The following is a 21,546-nucleotide window of genomic DNA, read 5'->3' as shown; positions in this document are numbered from 1 at the left end:
GTCCCATTTTCCAAGACTCCCAGACCTGGAAACTTGTTTTTAGACAACAATTGTGGAGGCTAAAATCCTTTTTTCTCCTCCGGTCCTGAGACTTAATGTCTCTGATACATTTACTGTTGCTTCAGGCCCAGTTCTTAGATAAGTGAAAGGTGTATTCAACAAAGCCGTCTTGAGAGAGCACGGCCCATCCCTTACCTACCTCTGTGAATTCCTCCTCTGCAGTGATAAGGCCCCTGCTCACACAGAAATTCACACAGCTTTAGGAAGGACACACAGAACAGGTGGCATGTTCAAAAGCTTCTCATGGTCAGCTCATTTTGTTGTTGTTAATCCTCACCCGAGGATATTTTTCCATTGATTTTTTAGATAGAGTGGAAAAGAGGGAGGGAGGGAGAGAAAAAAAACGTCCACTAAAGAGAGACACATCAACTGGTTGGACTGGTTGCCTCCCACACAACCCTGACCAGGGCCAGGGATCGAACCTGCAACCCAGATACATGCCTTGACCGGGAATCGGACCCGAGATCCTTCAGTCCTCAGTCTGATGCCCTCTACCTGCTGAGCCAAACTGGCCAGGACATAGTCAGCAAATTTGATGTGTTCATAACCTCACTGTGACAAAAATACAATTTTCAACAGGCCTATTTTGCCCTATTTGCTTTTCCCCACTTTATTATACTCTTCCTAGCATGCGTTGGAATCAGGCCTACAGGCTCTGACACTAGCAACTTTGGCTGCAAAACTCTGCTCCATCTACTATTGACTGAGCAATCCTGAACAAGCCACATATTCTTGGTAAACATCAGTTTCCCCATCTAAAAATGAATGATGCTACCTACCTTTTATTGTTCTTGAGATTTCATATTATTAGTAACTAAATTTACCAACAAATGACCTTTGAATTATTCTATATTCCTTCCAATCTCACAAATTGTTCTTGCTATAAATGACCTACAGAAAAATTCAAGGGGGAATAAGTTATAGTGTAGAGGTGGAGGGCTAGAAATCACTAATTACAAACGTATTTTAAAAGGTTCCAGAGGTCACAGTTGACCACAAGCTGAATATAAACCATGTCTGTCTCCCCAATAAATTTTAAACTACCAGAAGTTAGGGGTTAAATATTTTTTCTTCTGAATCATTTACAATACTTGGGAAAAATATGCATTCAAATCAACTAAATAAGTATTTTCTCAGCATTGGAAGTACTCTAAAATAAAGTTAGCTTGATATTAGTATATACAAAGACTACAAAGTATTTTTGCCGAGTTTGTTACACTGGCATTTGTTTGATTTGTAGTATTGGTTGCTATCTTTAAAAGGGATGGGATAAAGTAGAGAAGAAGCAGCAATTGAAAATCCAGTGGAAAGAATATTGAGCAGGGAATTCAGTGACCTAAGCTTTCGCTGAGGGTCTACGGTACAAGCACAGTGGTATCGCTTCAGGAAAGTTGCTTAAACTCTTTGAGCATCCATTTCTATACAATGCACAGATGGAAGTAGATTATCTCCAAGTCCACTTAGAGCTCCAAAACTGATTCTAACAGGGTTAGGGACATTCAATAGGATGGGAAAAGAACCCTCGAGGTCATCTAGAGTTGGGAGAAACAGAGAGCTCATGCCCAGGCTTCAGGAGATCTATGGGCTCTCTAAAGTGACAGAAAGTTTTGTACTAACAACAATATATTAGCATGAAAAAGTGTGATGTAGAGTGAAAAAGCATGTCTAATTATATAATACATGCTTAAATATTTGGGAGGTCAACAAATGCCTATTGTTTATGCAATAGAAACTATAGAAAGTAAAGCTTGATAACTCTGTTGCCATGACTTCACAAAGCATATAAATCTCAAGGAGGTTGCAAGGTGGGGAGGAGGGAGAAAATCAGACTCCTTCAGGAAATGAAAAACTTTTATGCTTATCAAAATGGGCTACAGGTTCAAAAAGGCTAAGAGACACCAGCTTAGAGTCACCACTTGAACAAATCAAACATCAAGCAAATACCTTTCAATTTCATGATGCAGGTCTCTGGAGAAGTGAAATTAAAGAAATTCTCTTGGATTTCACTCAACTATTTCCCTCCCTGGTTTTATGCAAACAAACAAAAGGGGAAAAATCCCTATAATACAGAGTCTTCCTGGCTCTCAATCTTCACTGCAAAGGTCAGAGCCAACCAGCAACACATGCCATCTGGTTATGCCACATCTGGGGACCAAAGACTGGTATTTATTTCCCTTCTCTCTGCCTTGGACTCAAGCAACCCTGTAAGGATATCCTGACCTCAGAAAATAGAATCATCCACCACCCCCTCCTCCCTTCAAACCTCACTGAACCATGCTATTATGGTGCCAATAAAGTCTGGGTTTAGAGTGCTCAGCTGGTGGGGAAGTTAATTTGGGAGAATTTGTCTCCTAACAGCTCAGTATTGCAAAGCCATTTTCATTCCTGCCCTCTTGCCCAGCCGGAGAATCATGGACTCACCACTTCCTTGTGTTGAAAGAGGTCTTAGTGGTCAAGACCACTTGATGCCTTGGGGATAAAGCTACTACCATATAAAAAGTATCCAGTCGGTAAGGTACTTCATTCCAAATTATTTTATGAACTTTGTGTGCCTACAGCTCTAGCTATCAAGTACTAAATAGCACAGCTGGTTAAAGATTAAATAAGACTCTTTGGAAAGTTGTCTCCAATATTTTTTACACTCAGAAATCAAAATATGTAGTAGAGACAGATGTTATACCACTGGATTGGCCCATTAATCATGTTTGTTTATTATTTTTGTAATAGGGTCATTAAACTGAAGTTGATATCAGGCAACAATACATAATAACTGTAAAATTTTAAAGAAAGATGTTAAACCATGTTATGAAGATTTTCAAAGTAAATGGTCTCAAGGACCTGTGGGCTTCTCTTGGATTTCTCAGCTATATCAAGAAGAGAAAAGAAGTGTCAGGAAATGGAGACAAAAAATATCAGAGAAGAGATTTCTTGGATGGCGGGGCAGGGGAGGTATTATTTTGCCAAGTGCTCCTGCTCTCAGGGAGTTGGGAGAAGGTGCAACCCTCTAACACTAAGCTAAGGGGAGACAATCCCTCAGAGCAGTAGATGTGTTTCCTGAGGCTGAGACATAGAAGCTGGGTGCCCAACTGACTCTTGAGAAAGTTGAAATTGACACTGGCCAGAGTCCTACCAGGTGGGAATCTGAAAGGGAAGAGAACTGACTGCTTTGGAGGCAGAACCAGAGAGTGATGCTGCCTTGGAACCAACGTCAGTCCCAGACAGGGGATGTATGAGTGTTCCTTGGAAGAGCTGCTGGCCTGGAGACACAGAATGAGCCAGTATGGGGACTATTTTGGGTTCTGTCCAACAGAGCCACCTGGAGGAGCTTGGAGATGCACTACTCAATGTCTAGGGGCTGAGGAAGGAGTCATAAGTGACCATCAGAACAGAAAAATAAGAAAAACATCCTGCAAGAGTCAAGAGAATTGTAGGAGAAAGAAAAACAGTGAGAAAACTCTGAAGAGTCCAGGAAAATGACATCTCAAGGGAAACAGGCATCTGCTAGACCTAAGTGAGATGAAATGACAAGAGTACTGGTTCAAGTAAACACTGCCCTGTGTATCACCCCTCCCTGGCCTCCCCCAGTCCTGTCGGGCCTGGTGGGGCTGAGACAGCAGCGCTCAAGAAATAGGAAGTGGAGAAATGGAAAGACCACTACCCCCAAGCTTCCTGCAGGTTTCCATCCTGAAACCAGCCCAAACTTGGAGAAGTGAGGGTGGTTGGGGAAAGAGGGAGATTTAACAGTAAATTAAGTTCAAAGTTTTAAGTATTGTGCAGGACTGGATTTTCTAATTTCTGCATCTGGACAATGTTTGTGACTTAGTGACCATAGATCATCTGCCACATGAGAATGAGCAGGAAATTATAGGTGACTAGAATATTCTTGCAGGAGCAGGAAGGATGGCCCCAGAGGCTAAATTGTAAAGAACTGTGGAAGGAACACAGCGGTGTGTCTACTGAACCGTGAGGTGTGCTTTTTCAATATGCTGATTACACTGGGTTTCAGAAGATACAGGATCTAAATATTTGATGAGCAAAACCATCTCCCAGAGAAAACCTCTCAGCCAAATGAAATGTGTGGGTTCAGTGCCTATATAGGATAATGAAATGACCTCTTTTCTCTGTGACACCAATGATATCATGTGTCTGGCACTTGAGTTCATTGACTTTGTTTTGAGACTTCTCAATTCTTTCCTAATATTACTCAATTTTCTCTCTTGTGTGTCACACCCTGAGGACTGTGCCAGATTTCCTAGAAAAAAAAAAAGTGAGTGGAAGGAAGTCTTTCAATTCTCGGTATGCTCTTTCTACACCTGCACACATGGATTGGTTTTCATCATGCTGTTCTCACTTTAATTTGTCCCAAACAAAGACGCCAGTTTTCTCCAGCCATTTCACACTCGCAAGCGGCTCCTGCTCCTTTGTTCCTGATGGGGACAATTTTGAGGTGTGACTCACACTTTCTCCACAACTCTCTTCCATGGGACGTTAATTGATCTCATATCCTGGTTTGGCCTCCTTTTCTTCCTATTCATATTTCCCCATTCTCCTGTTGTTTTTTCCCAGGAACATTTTTTAAGAAATTACTCTCACAAGAAATTTTGTCTCAGAGTCATACCCTGTCAGAAGGAGAGTGAAAAACAAAAGTACTTGTTTTGTCCATTTGTCCTTCTAGCTCTCTTCCCAGTCTTCCTCCCCACATTAGAAGGACTTTCTACTACTCTACCTTACTACATAACAATTGCTCTTATCAAAAACTGAGGGGCCTGGCCGGTTTGGCTCAGCAGTTATAGCGTCGGCGTGCGGTCCAGAGAGACCCGGGTTCGGTTCCCGCTAAGAGGACGTACCTCGGTTGCAGTTTGTCCCCGGCCCTGGTTGGTCGTGAGGGTGGCAGCCACTCGATGTGTCCCTTTCACATCAATGTTGCTCTCTCTCTCTCTTTCTCTCTCTCCCTCCCACTCTATCTGAACGAAAAATGGAAAAATGTCCTTGGGTGAGGATAAAAAAAAAAAAAAAAATTAAGGGGAGCCCTGGCCAGTTTGGCTCAGCGGTTGAGTGTCAGCCTATGGACCATAGAGTTCTGGGTTCGGTTCCCGCTAGGGGCACATACCACAAAATAACAAACAAACAAAAAAACTGAGGGGAAGCAGAGGCTGATTCAGTATTCAAAAAACAATACAATACACTGTACTAATAGACAAAAGAAGAAAAATCACATGATCATATATCAACTGATTCATAAAAAGAGTTTGACAAAACCAATACCCATTCATCATGAAAAAAGAAAATCTCTCAGAAATAGTATAAATCAAGGGGAGCTTACTCAACTTAATAAAGAATATATACAAAAATATTACACCTAACATCATACTTATCAGTGAAAGGCTAAAATGTTTCCCCTTAAGATTAAGAAAAAGGCAAGAATGTCCACTATACTCTATTACACATAGTACTGGAAGTTTTAGCCACTACAATAAAGCAAGAAAATAAAATAAATGGCATATGAATTAGAATGGAAGAAATAAAATTCTCTATTTGCACATGACATGATAATCTACATAGAAAATCCCAAAGAATCTACAAAACAAAAACAAAAATCCTACCAGATCTAGTAAGTGAGTCATAGGATACAAGATACACATATAAAACTCAGTACATTTTTAGTAGCAACAAACACATGGAAACTAAAATTGAAACTACAATACCATTTACAATTGCTCAAATAAAATTAAATACATGTAAATTAACAAAACAAATGCAGGATGCTGACAATTATAAAATACTGATAAAATAAATCAAAGATCTAAATAAATAAATAGACATTCTGTATTCATGTATTTAAAAATTCAACATAGTAAAGAAAAGCAGGAAAAGAGTGGACAAAATAAGAACATGGGCCACAAATAGAAAACAATAATGAATATGGTAAATATTAATTCAACTGTATCAATGCCAATATCACAAATGAAAGCAGGGACATCGTCACAGCATGGACATTAAAAAGATAATAAAGAATACTATGCAATATTCTGCCCACAAATCTGATAATCTAGATGAAATGGACAAATCCCTTGAAAGACATAATCTGCACATTTTACACACACAAAAAATAGACAATCTGAGTAGGCCTGGATCTATTAAAGAAATTGAATCAATAATTAATAATTATGATCAAATAATATTAATTATTTTTAAAACTCTAATAGTACTATTTCATATGCACATGAAATGATGTACTCAACAAGTATTACACATGTTGCATATGCCACAACACCTATTACTTAAAGTTGTTTTTAACATTGACAGGGCATTTCACAAATATCAGGACAATAATATTTTAAAAGGTTTATTACTTTGTGCATGAGCATAATACATATACTCATACCTAACATTTATCATAAATGTAATCACATTTAAACAACAGTAAAAAGGAATACTATATCAATATAAAGACTAATAAGGAAATGCATGTTTATGAATCTAAAGAACAGGCGTCTTCTAATATTTCCAATTTGTTCTTGAAAACTTGTATGAATAGTTTCTTTTTAAATGTTTGTTTATTTCTATTGTTGGAAGTATTACAGATGTTCCTCCTTTTTTTCTCCATTGACACCCTCCTCCCGGATCCCCCCTCCCCATCCCGCCCTCACACCATTGTCTGTGTCCATTTGTTATGCATATATGTACATCAGTTCTTTGGTTTATCTCTTCCCACACCCACTCCCCCTTCCCTCTGAAGTTTGACAGTCTGTTCCCTACTTCTGTGTCTCTGGATATATTTTGTTTGTCAGCTATTTTGTTCATTATAGTCCACATAAGTGAGATTATGTGGTATTTGTTTTTCTCTGACTGGCTTATTTCACGTAGTCCAATACTCTCCAGGTCCCTTCATGTCGTCTCAAACGATAAGAGATATTTCTTTCTTACAGCTGCATAGTATTCCATTGTGTAAATGCACCACAGCTTTTCCTCCAAAGTAAAAGCACCACACCCAGATGGGTTTACTGGTGAATTTTACCAAACATTTAAGAAAGAAATAATACCAATTCTTTACCATCTTTTTCAGAGGATAAAAGCAGAGGGAATACTCTGTTACTTATTCCATAAAGCAAGTATTACCTTAATACCAAAACCAGACAAAGACATTACAAGAAAATAAGACTATACACTAATATCTCTCATGGACAAAGATGTAAAAATCCTCAACAGAATATTAGCATATTTATTTAACAATGTATAAAAAGAATTATGCACCACAGTAAATTGGGATTTATCCTAGATATGCAAGGCTTGTTTGTTGTACTAAGTGAAATAAGCCAGTCAGAAGAAGACAAATACCATAGGATCTCATTTTTATGTAGAATCTAATGAACAAAATAAACTGAAACAGAGGCATGGATACATGGAACAGACTGACAGTTGTCAGAGAGGTGGGAGTAGGGAGGACTGGATGAAACAAGGTGAAGGGATTAACCAAAGAACTTAATGCATAACTCACAGACACAAACAACACTGTGGTGATGACCAGAGGGAAGGGGGGTGAGGGGCTGGGTGGATGTGGGGGTAGGGGAGGGGTAATAGGGATATTTGCAATAGTGTCAACAATAATAATAAAGTTAAAAAAAGAAAATCAATTAATATAATCCATCATATCAACAGACTAAATAAGAAAAATCACATGATCCTGTCAATAGATACAGAAAAAGCTTTTGTCAAAATCCAAGAACCATTCATAATAAAACTCTCAGTAAAACAGGAATGGACAAAAGAAAAACAAATAGATTAATGGAACAGAATAAAGAGCCTAGAAATAGACCCATATAAATATAGTCAATTGATTTTTGACAAAGGAACAAGGCAATACAATGGAGTAAATATAGTCTCTTCAACAAGTGTTGCTGGAACTACTGGACATCCACATGCAAAAAAATAAATGAATCTACACACAGACCTTACCCCCTTAACAAAAATTAACTCATAATGGGCCACAGACATAAGTGTAAAATACAGAACTATAAAACTCCTACAAGATAACATAGAAAAGAAAACCTAAATAACCTTGGGTATGGTGATGTCTTTTTGGATACTACACCAAAAATATGACCCATGAAAGAAATACATGATAAGCTGGACTTCATTAAAATAAAAAACTCCTGCTCTGCAGAAGACAATATAAAGAGAATGAGAAGACAAGCTACAGACTGGGAGAAAAAAGATACATCTTACAAAGGACTGCTGTCCAAAATATACAAAGAATTCTTTTTTTTTAAAAATTTTTTTCTTTTTTTTTTGATTTTAAAGAGAGAGGAAGGGAGAGGGAGAGAGAGGTAGAAACATTGATGAGAGAGAACATCAACTGGCTGCCTCCTGCCTGTTCCCTACTGGGGATCTGGCCCACAACCTGGGCATGTGTCCTGACTAAGAATTAAACTGGCAACATTTTGGTGCATGAGTTGATGCTCAACCACTGAGCCACACCAGTCGGACAATATACAAACATTTTTTTAAATGCAACAATAAGAAAACAACTCAAAAAACGAGCCAAAGAATTGAACAGACATCTCGCCAAAGAAACTATATATACATGGCAAATAAGCACATGAAAAGATGTTCCACATTCTACGTCATCTGGAAATGGAAATGAAAACAACAATGAGACACCGCTACACAACTATTAGAATGGCCAAAATCTGGAACACTTACACCAAATGCTGGTGAGGATGTGGAGCAACAGGAACTCTCTCATTCATTGCCGGTGACAATGTAAAGTGGTACAGCCACTTTAGAGGACTGTGTAGTGGTTACAGTTACAAAACTAAGCATACTCTTACCATACAATTCAGTAATTATGTTCCTTGGTGCTACCTAAAACAATTGAAAATGTATGTCCACACAAAAAGCTGCGTACAGAACTACAAAGCAACTGTAATCAAAACAGCCTGGTACTGGCACAAGAACAAGCATATAGACCAGTGGAACAGAACAGAGAACCCAGAAATGGACCCAAGATGATATGCTCAATTAATATTTGACAAAGGAGGCAAGAGCATACAATGGAGTAAAGACAGCCTCTTTAATAAATGTGTTGGGAAAATTGGACAACTACATGCAAAAAAATGAAACTAGACCATCAACTTACACCATACACAAGAATAAACTCAAAATGGATAAAAGACTTAAATGTGACTCTTGAATCCATAAAAATCCTACAAGAAAATGTAGGCAACAAAATTTCAGATATTATATGCCGCAGAATTTTCACTGATACATCACCTAAGGCGATAGAAACAAAGGAGAAAATGAACACATGGGACTACATCAAACTAAAAAGCTTCTGCACAGCAAAAGATACAAAATGGAAAGGCAACCCACTGTATGGGAGAGCATAATTGCCAATGATATATCAGATAAGGGGTTAATTTCCAATATATATAGAGTGCTCACACAACTCAACAAAAGAGGAACTAAATAGACACCTCTTCAAACAGTACATACAAATGGCTAAGAGACATATGAAGAAATGCTCAACATCACTAATCATCAGAGAGATGCAAATTAAAACAACAATGAGGTATCACCTCACACCTGTCAGAATGGCCGCCATCAACAAATCATCAAACAACAAGTGTTGGTGAGGGTGTGGAGAAAAGGGGACTCTAGTACACTGCTGGTGGGAATGCAGACTGGTGCAGCCACTATGGAAAACAATATGGTGTTACCTCAAAAAATTAAAAATTGAACTTTCATTTTCCATTCAACCCAGTGATCCCACTTCTAGGAATATACCCCAAGAAGCCTGAAACACCAATCAGAAAGAATATATGTACCCTCATGTTTGTAGCAGCACTATTTACAACAGCTAAGATCTGGAAACAGCCCAAATGTCCATCAGTAGACGAATGGATAAAAAAGCTGTGGTACATATACACAATGGAGTACTATGCAGCTATAAGAAAGAAAGATCTCTTATCCTTTGAGACGACATGGAGGGACCTGGAAAGTATTATCCTAAGCAAAACAAGCCAAACAGAAAAAGACAAGTATCATATGATCTCACTTATTTGTGGAATATAATGAACATAACAGTCTGAGGAATGGGGTAGTCCCAGAGACGTGGAATTGGGGTACAGAATGACAATCCCCAGAAGAGGGGGTGGTGGGGGAGAGATAAACCACAGAACTTATATGCATGTATGCATGAACAATGGACATGGACAACAAATTTGGGGACGGGGGGTGGGGAATCAGTGGGGGAAAAAGGAGAAACATCTGTAACAAAAATTAATTAATTAATTAATTTAAAAAAACCTGCATACAGAATTTATAGCAGCTTTCTCATAATTGCCCCAAACTGGAAGCAACCAAACTGTCCTTTAGTAGATGAATGAATAGATAAACTGGAATACTATTCAGTGCTAAAAAGAAATGAATTATCACGACATGAAAAGAGTAGCCTTAATTGCTTATTACCAAGTAAAAGAAGTGAATCTGAAAAGGCTATATATAATATATAATAATAAAAGGCTATATAATATATAGTCATTATATATATGTATATGTATATATATACATACATATATATATAATGGATTCAAATTATATGACATTCTGGAAAAGGCAAAACTGTGGGGACAATAAAAAGATCAGTGTTTGGGGAGTGATAAATAGGCAGAGAAGTGAATATACTCAGTATAATTTTATAATGATGGATACATGTCATTATACATTTGTTCAAACTTATAGAATGTACAACACCAACAGGGACCCCTAAGGTAAACTAAGGACTTTGAGTGATTATGATGTGGCAATATACATTCATCTTTGGTTTAAAAACATACACATTCTGGTGAGTGATGTTAATGGTGGAGGAGACAATGTATGTGTGGGGGCCGGGGCTCTATGAGAAATCTCTGTATCGCCCTCTCAACTTTTGTAAACCTAAACCTGCTCTAAAAAAAATAGAGTTATAAAAAAAGAATTATTAGACATGACACTGAAAGCATGGCCTATAAAACAGTGATAAATGGGACTTCATTAAAATGAAAAGCTCTGGTCTCTGAGAGACATTAACAGAGTGAAAAGACAAGATACAGACTGGGAAGACATACTTGTGAACCATATATCTCAAAAAAGACTCAGATATAAAACACATAAACTCTCAGAACTTAACAGTGAAAAACCAAACAATATAATGAGAAAATGTGCAAAGAGATAAAGAGCCATTTTAATGAAGGTGATATACAGAAGGCAAGTAAGCATGAAAAGATGTTCAACGTCATTAGCCATTAGAGAAATGCAAATTAAAATTACAATGGGATATCACTGTACATCTATCAGGACAGCTAAAATAAAAAAATAAAATAAAAAACTGTGACAATACCTAAAGGTGGCCAAGATGCAAAGAAACTGTCATTCATACGTTGCTGGTGGGACTATAAAATAGTATAGACACTTTGGGAAACTGTTTGGCAGTTTCTTCAAAACAAAGTATGCAACTGCCATATGCCCCAGCAATTGTACTCCTGGGCTTTATTTCAGAAAAGTAAAAACTCACAATCACGCAAAAACGTATACACAAGTGCTCATAGAAGCTTCGTTTATAATAGCCCTAAACTGGAAAGTAAAGTGTCCCTCATTAAACAACTCTCCAGCCCTGGCTGGTTTGGCTCAGTGGTTAAAGCGTCAGCCCGCGGACCAATGAGTCTCGGGTTCAGTTTTGATCAAGGGCATGTACCTCGGTTGCGATTTGTCGCTGGCCCTTGTTAGGTTCTTGCCCGAGGTAGCTACTTGATGAGTCCCTTTCACACCCACTGATGAAAAAATGTCCTCATGAAAAAATGTCCTCGGGTGAGGATTTAAAAAAAGAAAAGAAAAAACAACTCTCCACTCCCCCAGACCTTAGCAACTACAATTCTACTTTCTGTCTCTATGAATTTTACTACTCTAGGTACCTTATATAATGTCCTCAAAGTTTATTCATGTTGTAGCGTATTTCAGAATTTCCTTCCTTTTAAAGGCTGAATAATACATTCCATGGTATGAATAAACCACATTTTGTTTAGCCATTTATTCATCAATGGACACTTGGGTTGCTTTCACCTTGTGGTTATGGTGAATAATATTGCTATCAACATGAGTGTACTGACCCGAATTTTTTTTTTATCCCCACCTGAGGACATTCTTCCATTTTTTGTTCAGGTAGAGTGGGAGGGAGAGAGAGGAACAGAGAGAGAGAGAAACATCGATGCAAAAGGAACACATTGAGGGGCTGCCACCCGCATGACCTACCAGGGCCAGGGACAAACTGCAACCAAGGTACGCACCCTTAGCGGGAACTGAACCCGGGTCTCTGGACCGCAGGCCGACGCAGGGCAGACCTGAATTTTTGAGGGTGTGCCCCATGAATCCGCATGTTTAACATGCTCCTCTGATGGTTCTGATGCACCTTAAAATTTTGTGAACCACTACTCTAATGCAGGATTTCCCAAAGCATAGATGGAGAAAGATTTTCGGTAGCTCTCAGACACACTATAATACAGATTTGACTCACACATGAGAAAGTTCTTTTCCAATTTTATGAATCACCTTGATCGAGTTAAGAGAAGGTCTTAGTTTAGTGTTATTTATCTTGAACATCTAATTCTAATTTTCCTTTTTAACAAAGTGAGAGCAGCCCTCAGATTCAGAGCCTACAGATCCTTCGGTGGGCAATAACAATAAGTACAACTTATTAGCACTGTTTTTATTGTATTAGTCTGTGCCATTGCAGTCTATAAATTGCAAATGAATTCCCATTTATGACAATAGTATAGAGTTGCTTTTCAATGACTCTACTTAATATTTTTGTTTAACTCAAGTAACTTATTTTAGCAAATAATATGGCTGGAGATGTGTAAATATGACACAACCTGAAACAGCAATATGACAGCAGATGACATTTGGGAAATACTGCATTGAGGGACATTAACATTTTGATTTTGCTCTCAACTTTCTACACATGGAAGGAGGGAAGCAGACACTGACACACAGAAGCACAAGTCCGAGTCATCCAGGAGGTGGCTCCTCTATGTCAGAAATGCGATAGCACCTGCCAAGTGGAAAAAGGCCAAGAACAGGTGTGAAGCATCCCTAGAAACCTCCGAAGCTAGAAAATCATAACCTAAACATTAGAAGTGGGAGATAGTAATGCTCTTTGAAAATCATTTTATAGAATGATTTTCTCTCTTTTCTCTCAGTGTTGAGTAAAATTATTCTAAAACATTAGCCTGTCCAGACTGTGATAAAGGGTCACCGAACAAGAGAGGTGAACATGTTCTGACTGCTGCAGTTGACATTACAGACACCCTAAGAAAAATGTGAAATCAGTAGGCAGTTTCTTCCCATATAGGAATCTTCTTCTTAAACTCCTATGTACCAGCAATGTGGCAGGTTCCAAGTGCAGATAACAGGCAGATGCTCCTAACAATGACACTCAGCTAGTGATAGTAGTTACCACTGCACTTGCTGAGTCAGTCACTGTCTCCCCCTTTCTCATTTACTTCTAACAGCAGTCTCACTTATTATGTGTATTCCATGAAGGAGGCAACAAACTCAGAGAGGCAAAGAGACTGGCTCAAGTCACATGGCTTAGGTTCAAACACTGCCTGTTGGATTTCCAAAATCTGCCTCACCACAAGTCATTAGTTTGTCTAGGTTCTATGTGACCTTGGCTTCTAGTGCAACTGCAGATTATTTTTCCTTGTGGCTTCAGAATCAGGAACCTCAAGGAACAACTTTGATGCAACAGCTCCTTTAAGATGCTGCAAACGTGCTGGCCGGTTTGGCTCAGCGCCCGATGACCAGAGTCCGGGGTTTGCTTCCTGCTAAGGGCACGTACCTAGGTTGCAGTTTGTCCCCTGCCTGATTGGGGTTGTGCAGGTGGCAACCAATCGATGTGTCTCTTTCATGTCGATGTTTTCCTCCCTCTCTCCCTCCTGCTCTATCTGAAGATAAATGCAAATATATATATATATATATATATATATATATATCCTCCAGTGAGGATAAATTTTTTTTTTTTTTAAAGATGCTGCAAATGTGGAGTTCCACCTTGGTCTAGGAACATATGTAAAACTTTATTAAGATTTCAGTCTGTTTGAATTTTAATGTTCTCAAAATATGGTTTCTAGTTACCACTGGAGTTGGCAGCACAATAGAAAAGGGGACTTTCTTTTCCCATGTTTGCTGGAGCAGTTTATCTGGGCCACAGCCCCATTAAGACTTCCCATTAAGGAAGAAGAAAGAGATGGGTGAACAGATGATATACTTACTGACAGCAGGAAACACTGTCAGATATGTGTGCAGAGAGTGGCCCTTTTTTCCCTCTGAAAAACCTTGCACCTTGAACGGCACACACTTATTTCAAAAGGTTTCCAGTGCTCACAGACCAGATACACATCATCCTAATGTGAAACCTTTCAAAAACAATTTCTCAAGCATTGATGTAGTTTTGAAAGAGAAAACCCAGGCATGCTTGCTGTCCGTAAAAACAAAAGTTACAGATTACACATCCACTAAGGCAGCTTATTAAACTTATTTTAAAACCCCTGAAGTTTTGAAAATAGTGCATGAGATGATTTAGGGGGTAATTTAGTGGGTTTCTTTCCCAAAGAGAACATCTGAGAACATTTTCTCTAATAATAAAGGGTAAAGTACATGCAGTTGTGCAAACCGCAAATGCTCCAGCAGTGCGTGAGCGAAGGAGATCGCCAGTTTGAAAAGACTTTTTTGGTGTCTTCCAACTAACCATTTATCCCTCTCTGCTCGATGGAGGTCAAGTAATGTGGTCGCAGACCGTGGCAAGAGGCAATTCTTGAACTGGAAACATTTCGTGTGGGAGACATTATCTCAAATGAGTATAAAAAGAACATATGTACACTACGTGAGCTTGCAAACTCAGAGCGGCGGTCTGTCATCGCTTTTATTTATTTATTTATCTCCAGCAGGAATCCCAAAAGCGCAGGCATGGTCAGTCGGCAGAGCTGTTCAAAGAACCGGGTGGGGTAGGGGATGCGGCTGCTCGCTAGTAAAGCTAGACGCGGGCCCCAGGCAGGGGGTGGGAGGGGATGAATTAAAGGGCATTCCGAAAGTTTGGAGAATCTTAGCAAAAAGAAAAAAAATATGAGAACAGCCCCCACGTGAGTTCATTTGTTGCAAGAGCAGCAGTTACAGAGCGCAGAGGAAAGAGGCGCAGAGGAAAGAGGCAGAGCAGGGCGCTGAGCGCGGAGGGGCGCCGGGAAGGGAGCAGCGGGGAGGCCGAGGGTGCCATAGCCCCCAGCTTCTCCAAATGTATGCCCCCCAAATCACCCGAGGATCTCGTTAAAATGCAAATGTTGACCCCTTACGTCGAGGGTGGGGCCAATGAGTCTGCTCCCAAGTATTACAGCTATTGCTGGTCTGCGGATCAAACCTTGTTCACTGAGGTGAAGAAATCGCGAGTTAGAGGAAAAGGGGACTTTCCGAAGAAAACGATGAACTTCTGAGTAGCAGCGACCTTAAAAGGGACAACAAGAGAAACAAACTGGATAGGCAGGGATGGGAATGAAAACTAGCCACGGTCTCGAAGACTATTCCGAGCTGCGTCTCTGGAAGGGAAGGGAGGAAGGAGACGGTCTCCCTCTGGCTCTAGAAGAAAATTGGGGAAGGGCGGGAGACACGCGCCTGGAAACAGGTAGGCAGCTAAACGGACCGGCGCGGGGGCCGAGGAGGCCCGGGCCGTCCTGCCCTTACCTGCGCTCACCCTGGTCGGTGTAGAAATTGAGGAAGAGTCCCTCCCTAGTGTCCTGGTACACCGGGCCCAAAAAGCTGAGCTGCAGCTCATAGAGGCTCCCAGGCTGTAGGGCCTCGCGGAGCTCCAGCACCATGTAATGCATGTCCAACGCGAACCACAGGTTGTCCACGGGCACGCGGCCCACTGTGGCGTTTCCATTTCCCAGGGACAGGGGACCCCGCACCTCGATGTTGTCACAGTCTAGAAAGACGCTGTGCAGAAGCAGCCTCGCGGTGGCTACGGTGCAACGCACTGTGATGTTAATGCGGCCAGTGAAGCTCAGAGCTGGAGGCGAAAGCTCGTCTGGCCGCAGCCGGGGCCACAGCTCCAGCTCGTAGTGCAGCGGAACGAGCCAGGGCGGCAGGCGCTGCTGGTCCCAGGGCCCCGAGGGTCGCCACGTGTCCGGGGTGGCCGCCACTGCCGGCTCACGAGTGGGGTCGGGCTTCCGACCGGACGGCGACTCCCCCAGCTCGTCCGGAGGGGAAGGCCCGGCGTCTGAGACCCCGCAGTTGTGAAACTCCGACGGCGCGACGCGCGCGCGGTGGCCGTACAGGGCGGCGAGCACAGCCAGCGCCAGCAGGATCGCGGCTGCCAGCCCGGCCAGCAGCAGGGCTGCCGAGCGGCTCACGTAGAAGCCAGAGCTGGAACAGGGTCCCATCGCAGGGACCTCTAGTGGGGATGAGATGAGAGCCCGGAGACTGCGGCGACGGCTCAGAACCCTGGGCCCGGTGCTCAGGGGTGGGACTCCTTCTCTTGTACCGTCCCTCCTCCTCCCCGAGGAGCTGAGAGACGTGAGAGCGATTGGGACCATGGCTCCCCCCTCCCACCTAATCAGATCCAGGTCCCTGCCTACCCACCCCTCCCCCAGAGCCCGGGAGGAGGCGGCCCGGCGCCCAAGCGCGTGCACCTTCGGGTCCGAAGGGAAAGACCTCTCAGGAAAGGCTTCCAGAGTCGATGGGGGGGGGGGGGGGGGGGGGTCGGAACAAACTCGAATTTGGACACCTCCAGCGGGGATATTTGGGTTCGTGGGATATGTTGGATGTGCCACGGAGCAGTTCAGATGTTGTCGGGAAAGAGCCGGGTACAGAGCACCTTCAGCTCCTAGACTGCAGAGACTGATGAGCTGCCGGCAGCACACCTGCTGTCCACCACCCAGTATTCGTGGGCTAGGGGCTGGGGTGGAGGCTTAAGGACCCAGACTTTTGGGGTGCTATCTGAACTTATCCTGCTGGGGACAACTGCGCGGTGAGAATTAACTTCCGGAGTCAAATCTTTGGCGGGAAATTCGCCTCCTGAATCCACTCGGGACTCACGCAGCGCAGGCAGCGAGTGCTGGGACCAAAGCAAGGTCTGGCGTCCCGGAGTCTTTTCGGAAGGAGAGCTGGAGAAGGGGGCGAAGACGACCCCTGGCGTCTGCCTGTCCCTGGTGAGGGAGAGAGAGCAGGGCCGCTTTACCTTGGGACAGAGCGGGGCGAGAAGCCGCCCCTTGGCTCTGCAAGTGCCAGAGACGGTCGTCCAGCCCTGGAGGCGGGTCTGGCTCTCCGCTCCCTTGCCCAAGGAAAGGGAACCCTGCTGTCAAAACCGGCTTCAAGAGAGAACAAGACAGTCCGGCGGCCAGCCTTTGCACTCGGGAACAGCCGGCTGGAACTCGTCTCTCAGGAGGTGCCCTAGTCGGTGAGGACTTAGGCATTCGGGCATGTTTGCTGTTTAACGATGCTCCTGGGAGAGCCGGGTCTGCTCGGGGAATGGGTTGCAAGTACAGGAGACGCTACGGAAGAGGAAGGAGAGGTGGCTGAAGATCCGGTTGCTGGCTGAAGATGTATTTGAGTGTATCCCGTCATTAGACCCCAGTTATTTCATATCGAAGACAACTGTTCCATCATAGCCATAAAACATAAAACGGTCTTCACTTTCCTTCTTTGAACTGTGTCTCCCTTTCATTGAGAAAACACTCCCACCTGAGTTCAGACAGGCTAAACCCAAGTGATTCTCCTGGGAAATGTGTGATCTTTCCCTCTCCTGGAATGAAAGTAATCCCATTAACAACAACTCACTCACTCACTCACTCATACACCTCCAGAACAAGATGGAAAAGGAAGAGACTTGACACCAAGTTCACACAGGTGGTTGTGCTGTAATCTGTGGACTAGTGTCCTGATCCCAGGTTTGATTTGCTTTCTTCAGAACCGAAACAATCATATTTAAAAATGATTATGACCACATGCATCACTACCAGAAGATCCTGGGTAGAACCGGGTAGAGATACGCTTTCCATTTCTCTCAGCAAAACCTGCCCCAAGTCAGGCTGCCAGAATGGTGAGATACTGTGCTATCAGGGGCCCTTGGATGTAGGCCATTCTCAGATGGGATTGTCACAGATGCAGTGATAATTAATTGTTGTCCTTATGACCCCCTGAAAAATTTCTTGAAGGATTTTGAAGGATTCCAGACTCCTCTGGAAAGGTAGAAAAAAAGGAAAGGAGTCAGCAACAAAATAATTCTAAATTCATATTAGAGGCATGCCTTCCTTCAATTTTATATATAAAACTACTGAAAAGTGAGTACATGGACATAAGCATTTAATTCCATTTTTCTAAAATTATTAAAGAAATAAAGATTGGCTACCATATAAAAAGTTTCAAAGTAATAAAATTGCACCACATTATTCAACAATTTAAATATCTGATAAATCATCAATGACACTCAAAAGAAGTTACAAAATATCCCTGGCCAGTTTTGCTCAGTGGTTAGAGCATCGGCCCATGGTTCAGAGAGATCCAGGTGTTCGGTTCCACTAAGGGCACGTACCTCGGTTGTAGTTTGTGGGTTGTGTGGGTGGCAGCCAGTCGATGTGTCTCTCTCACATCCATGTTTCTCTCTCTTCCTCCCTCTCTTCCTGTCGCTCTATCTGAAGATGAATGCAAAAAGTGTCCTGAGGTGAGGATAAAAAAAAAGTTACAAAAATATATACTGGTTGTATCATGCTTATGTTAATAATAAAAAAAGACCTGGAAAATACATGAAATATTTAAAAATACTATTATATGAAATATTTAACATCTCAATGAAGGACTAGTTCTGGACAATACATCAGTTGACAGAAAAACACCAACTAAAAAGTTGTTTTTTTTTTTTAACTTTTAATGAGCTGCTCAGAAAACCTAATTACTATTCATATCCGCTAAAGTAGTGATTCTCAACTGGGTAGCTTTTGGTGTCTCCTCCCCTGGACATTTGGCAATGCTTTGAGACATTTTTGGTTGTCACAACTTTGGGGGGTTGCTACTGCTATCTACTGGGTAGAGGCCAAGGATACTGCTAAACATCCTACAATGCACAGGACACCCACAACAACAAAGAAACATCCTGCTTGAAATGTGATCAGTGCTGTTATTTAGAAATCCTAAACTGAAGCAATTATTCAAACTGTTTACATGCTACCCAAGTGAAACTTCACCTTTGTACTTTATGTCACTATTTACTTTTGTTGTTTATGTTTCTGCATTGGCATGTCTATTTTCCCATCTTTATTTCTTGGTATTTATTCTGAGAGTAAAACCAGAATGATTTCCTGACAAACTGGATATAGGATGTGAAAGAAAAAGAGACATAAAGATAATTACAAGGTTAGACTGAGTAATTGCAAGGATGAAATTACCACCAACTGTGATATGGAAGATTATTGGGTGAAGAAAGCTCAGAGAGGGGTCATCAGTGTGTGGCTTTTGGTCGGGCTAAGTTTGACATGCTGAGCCAATCACTTGGGTATTTGCTGTTACATGTTTTCCTCATCTTCTGCCTGCTTCTGTATCTCAGGAGACATTTACCAGACTTCTTTGCCTCTGGTTTCTGAATACTTTTCGCCAATGGGAATCACGGGAAGAATACTGGAGGGCAAGAGGAGAGCCCAGGGAAGAGGGGTTAGGGGTATGGGTGAAAAAAGTAAAGGGATTAAAACAAACAAACAAAAAACTCATAGACACAGACAACAGTATGGTGATTACCAGAGGGAAAGGGGGGTGAGGAGAGGTAGACGAGGATAAAAGGAGGATAAGTGGTGATAGAAAAAACTTGACTTGGGGTGGTGAACACACAATGCAATATACAGATGATATATTTTAGAATTGTACACCTGAAACCTATATAATATTAACCACTGTCACCTCAATAAATTCAATAAAAATAAAAAAATTAATTTTTAAAAAATATGAGTGATTCAGAATCAAAAATAAAAAAGAAAAGTGCTGCTATAAATATTCTTATATATATGTCTTCTGGTATACATTTTTGTTGAATATATAATCTAAGACTTAAATGATTAAACCATAGGTTATATGTGTTCCTTCAACTTAAGCTATTGGCATTACCAGTTTGCACTCCTACCAGCTGTGTATGAGTTCCCACTACTCCATAACTTTACCAGTACTCAATATTGTCAATATTTTAAATATTAGTCATTTTGGCATATTTGTAGTTTTAATTTTCACTCTTTAAAAACTAACTTTTATTGTTGAAAGTATTACAGATGCTCCCCTCCTTCTTCCCCCATTGACCCCTCCTCGCCGCTCTCACCTCCTTCTGCCTTCCCCATGCTATTGTCTGTGTCCATTGGTTATGCATATATGCATATAAGTTCTTTGGTTTATCTGTTCCTGCATCCCCCCTTCCCTCTGAGGTTGTCAGTCTAACAACCAATTTGTACTTCTTAGTACCTTCACCTTTTTCACCCATCCCAAAGCCCCTCCTATCTGGCAACCAACCAAGAATCCTCTGTATTTATGAGTCTGTTTCCATTCTGTTTGTTCATTTGGTTTGTAGATACAATTGTTGATAAATAAGTATTTATTGTCATTTTATTGTTCATATTTTTGATCATCTTCAAGAAGACTCTTCAACATTTCATATAATACTCGTTTGGTGGTTGTGAACTCCATTAGCCTTTTCTTATCTGGGAAAATCTTTATACATCCATCAATTGCAAGATAGAGTAATCTTGGTTGTAGGTCCTTGCTTTTCACCACTTTGAATATTTCTTGCCACTTCCTTCTGGCCTGCAAAGTTTCTTTTGAGAAATCATCTGACAGTCTTATGGGAGCTCCCTTGTAGGTAACTAACTGCTTTTCTCTTGCTGCTTTTAAGATTCTCTCTTTGTCTTTAACCTTTTGCAATTTGATTATGATGTGTCTTGGTGTGGGCCTCTTTGGGTTCATCTTGTTTGGGACTCTCTGCTTCCTGAACTAGTATGTCTGTTCCCTTAACCAAGTTAAGGCAGTTTTCTGTCATTATTTTTTCAAATAGGTTTTCAATTCTTGCTCTCTCACTTCTCTTTCTGGCACTTCCCTGATGCAAATGTTGATATACTTGAAGTTGTTCCAGAAACTCCTTACACTATCCTCATATTTTTGGATTCTTTTTTCTTTTTGCTGTTCTGATTGGGTGTTTATTGCTTCCTTATATTCCAAATCAAAGGTTTGCTTCTTGGCTTCACTTACTCTGCTATTGATTCCCTGTAAATTATTCTTTATTTCAGTTGTGATCCTTAATTTCTGACTGGTCTTCTTTTATGCTTGGAAGGTCCTCACTATGTTCCTTGAGCAGCCTTATAACCAGTGTTTTGAACTCTGCATCTGTTAGATTGCTTATCTTCATTTCATTTTGTTCTTTTCCTAGAGTTTTGT

General features: G+C 41.2%; 1 protein-coding gene across 1 annotated transcript in view; it reads right to left on the bottom strand.

Moving 5' to 3' along the window:
* LVRN (laeverin) overlaps positions 1 to 16,529 on the bottom strand; it is a 61,538-nt gene extending 45,009 nt beyond the window's left edge. The window contains exon 1 of the mRNA XM_036280155.1: positions 15,829 to 16,529. Within this exon, the coding sequence (XP_036136048.1) occupies positions 15,829 to 16,526 (698 nt within the window). The 5' untranslated portion in view covers positions 16,527 to 16,529. The remainder of the gene's footprint in view (positions 1 to 15,828) is intronic.
* Between the last annotated feature and the right edge of the window lie 5,017 nt (positions 16,530 to 21,546).

Source organism: Molossus molossus, unplaced genomic scaffold, assembly GCF_014108415.1.
Source record: "Molossus molossus isolate mMolMol1 unplaced genomic scaffold, mMolMol1.p scaffold_m16_p_3, whole genome shotgun sequence".
Lineage (NCBI taxonomy): Eukaryota > Metazoa > Chordata > Mammalia > Chiroptera > Molossidae > Molossus > Molossus molossus.
The sequence above is the reverse complement of the archived record's forward strand: the minus strand, read 5'-3'. Positions and strand labels throughout refer to the sequence as shown.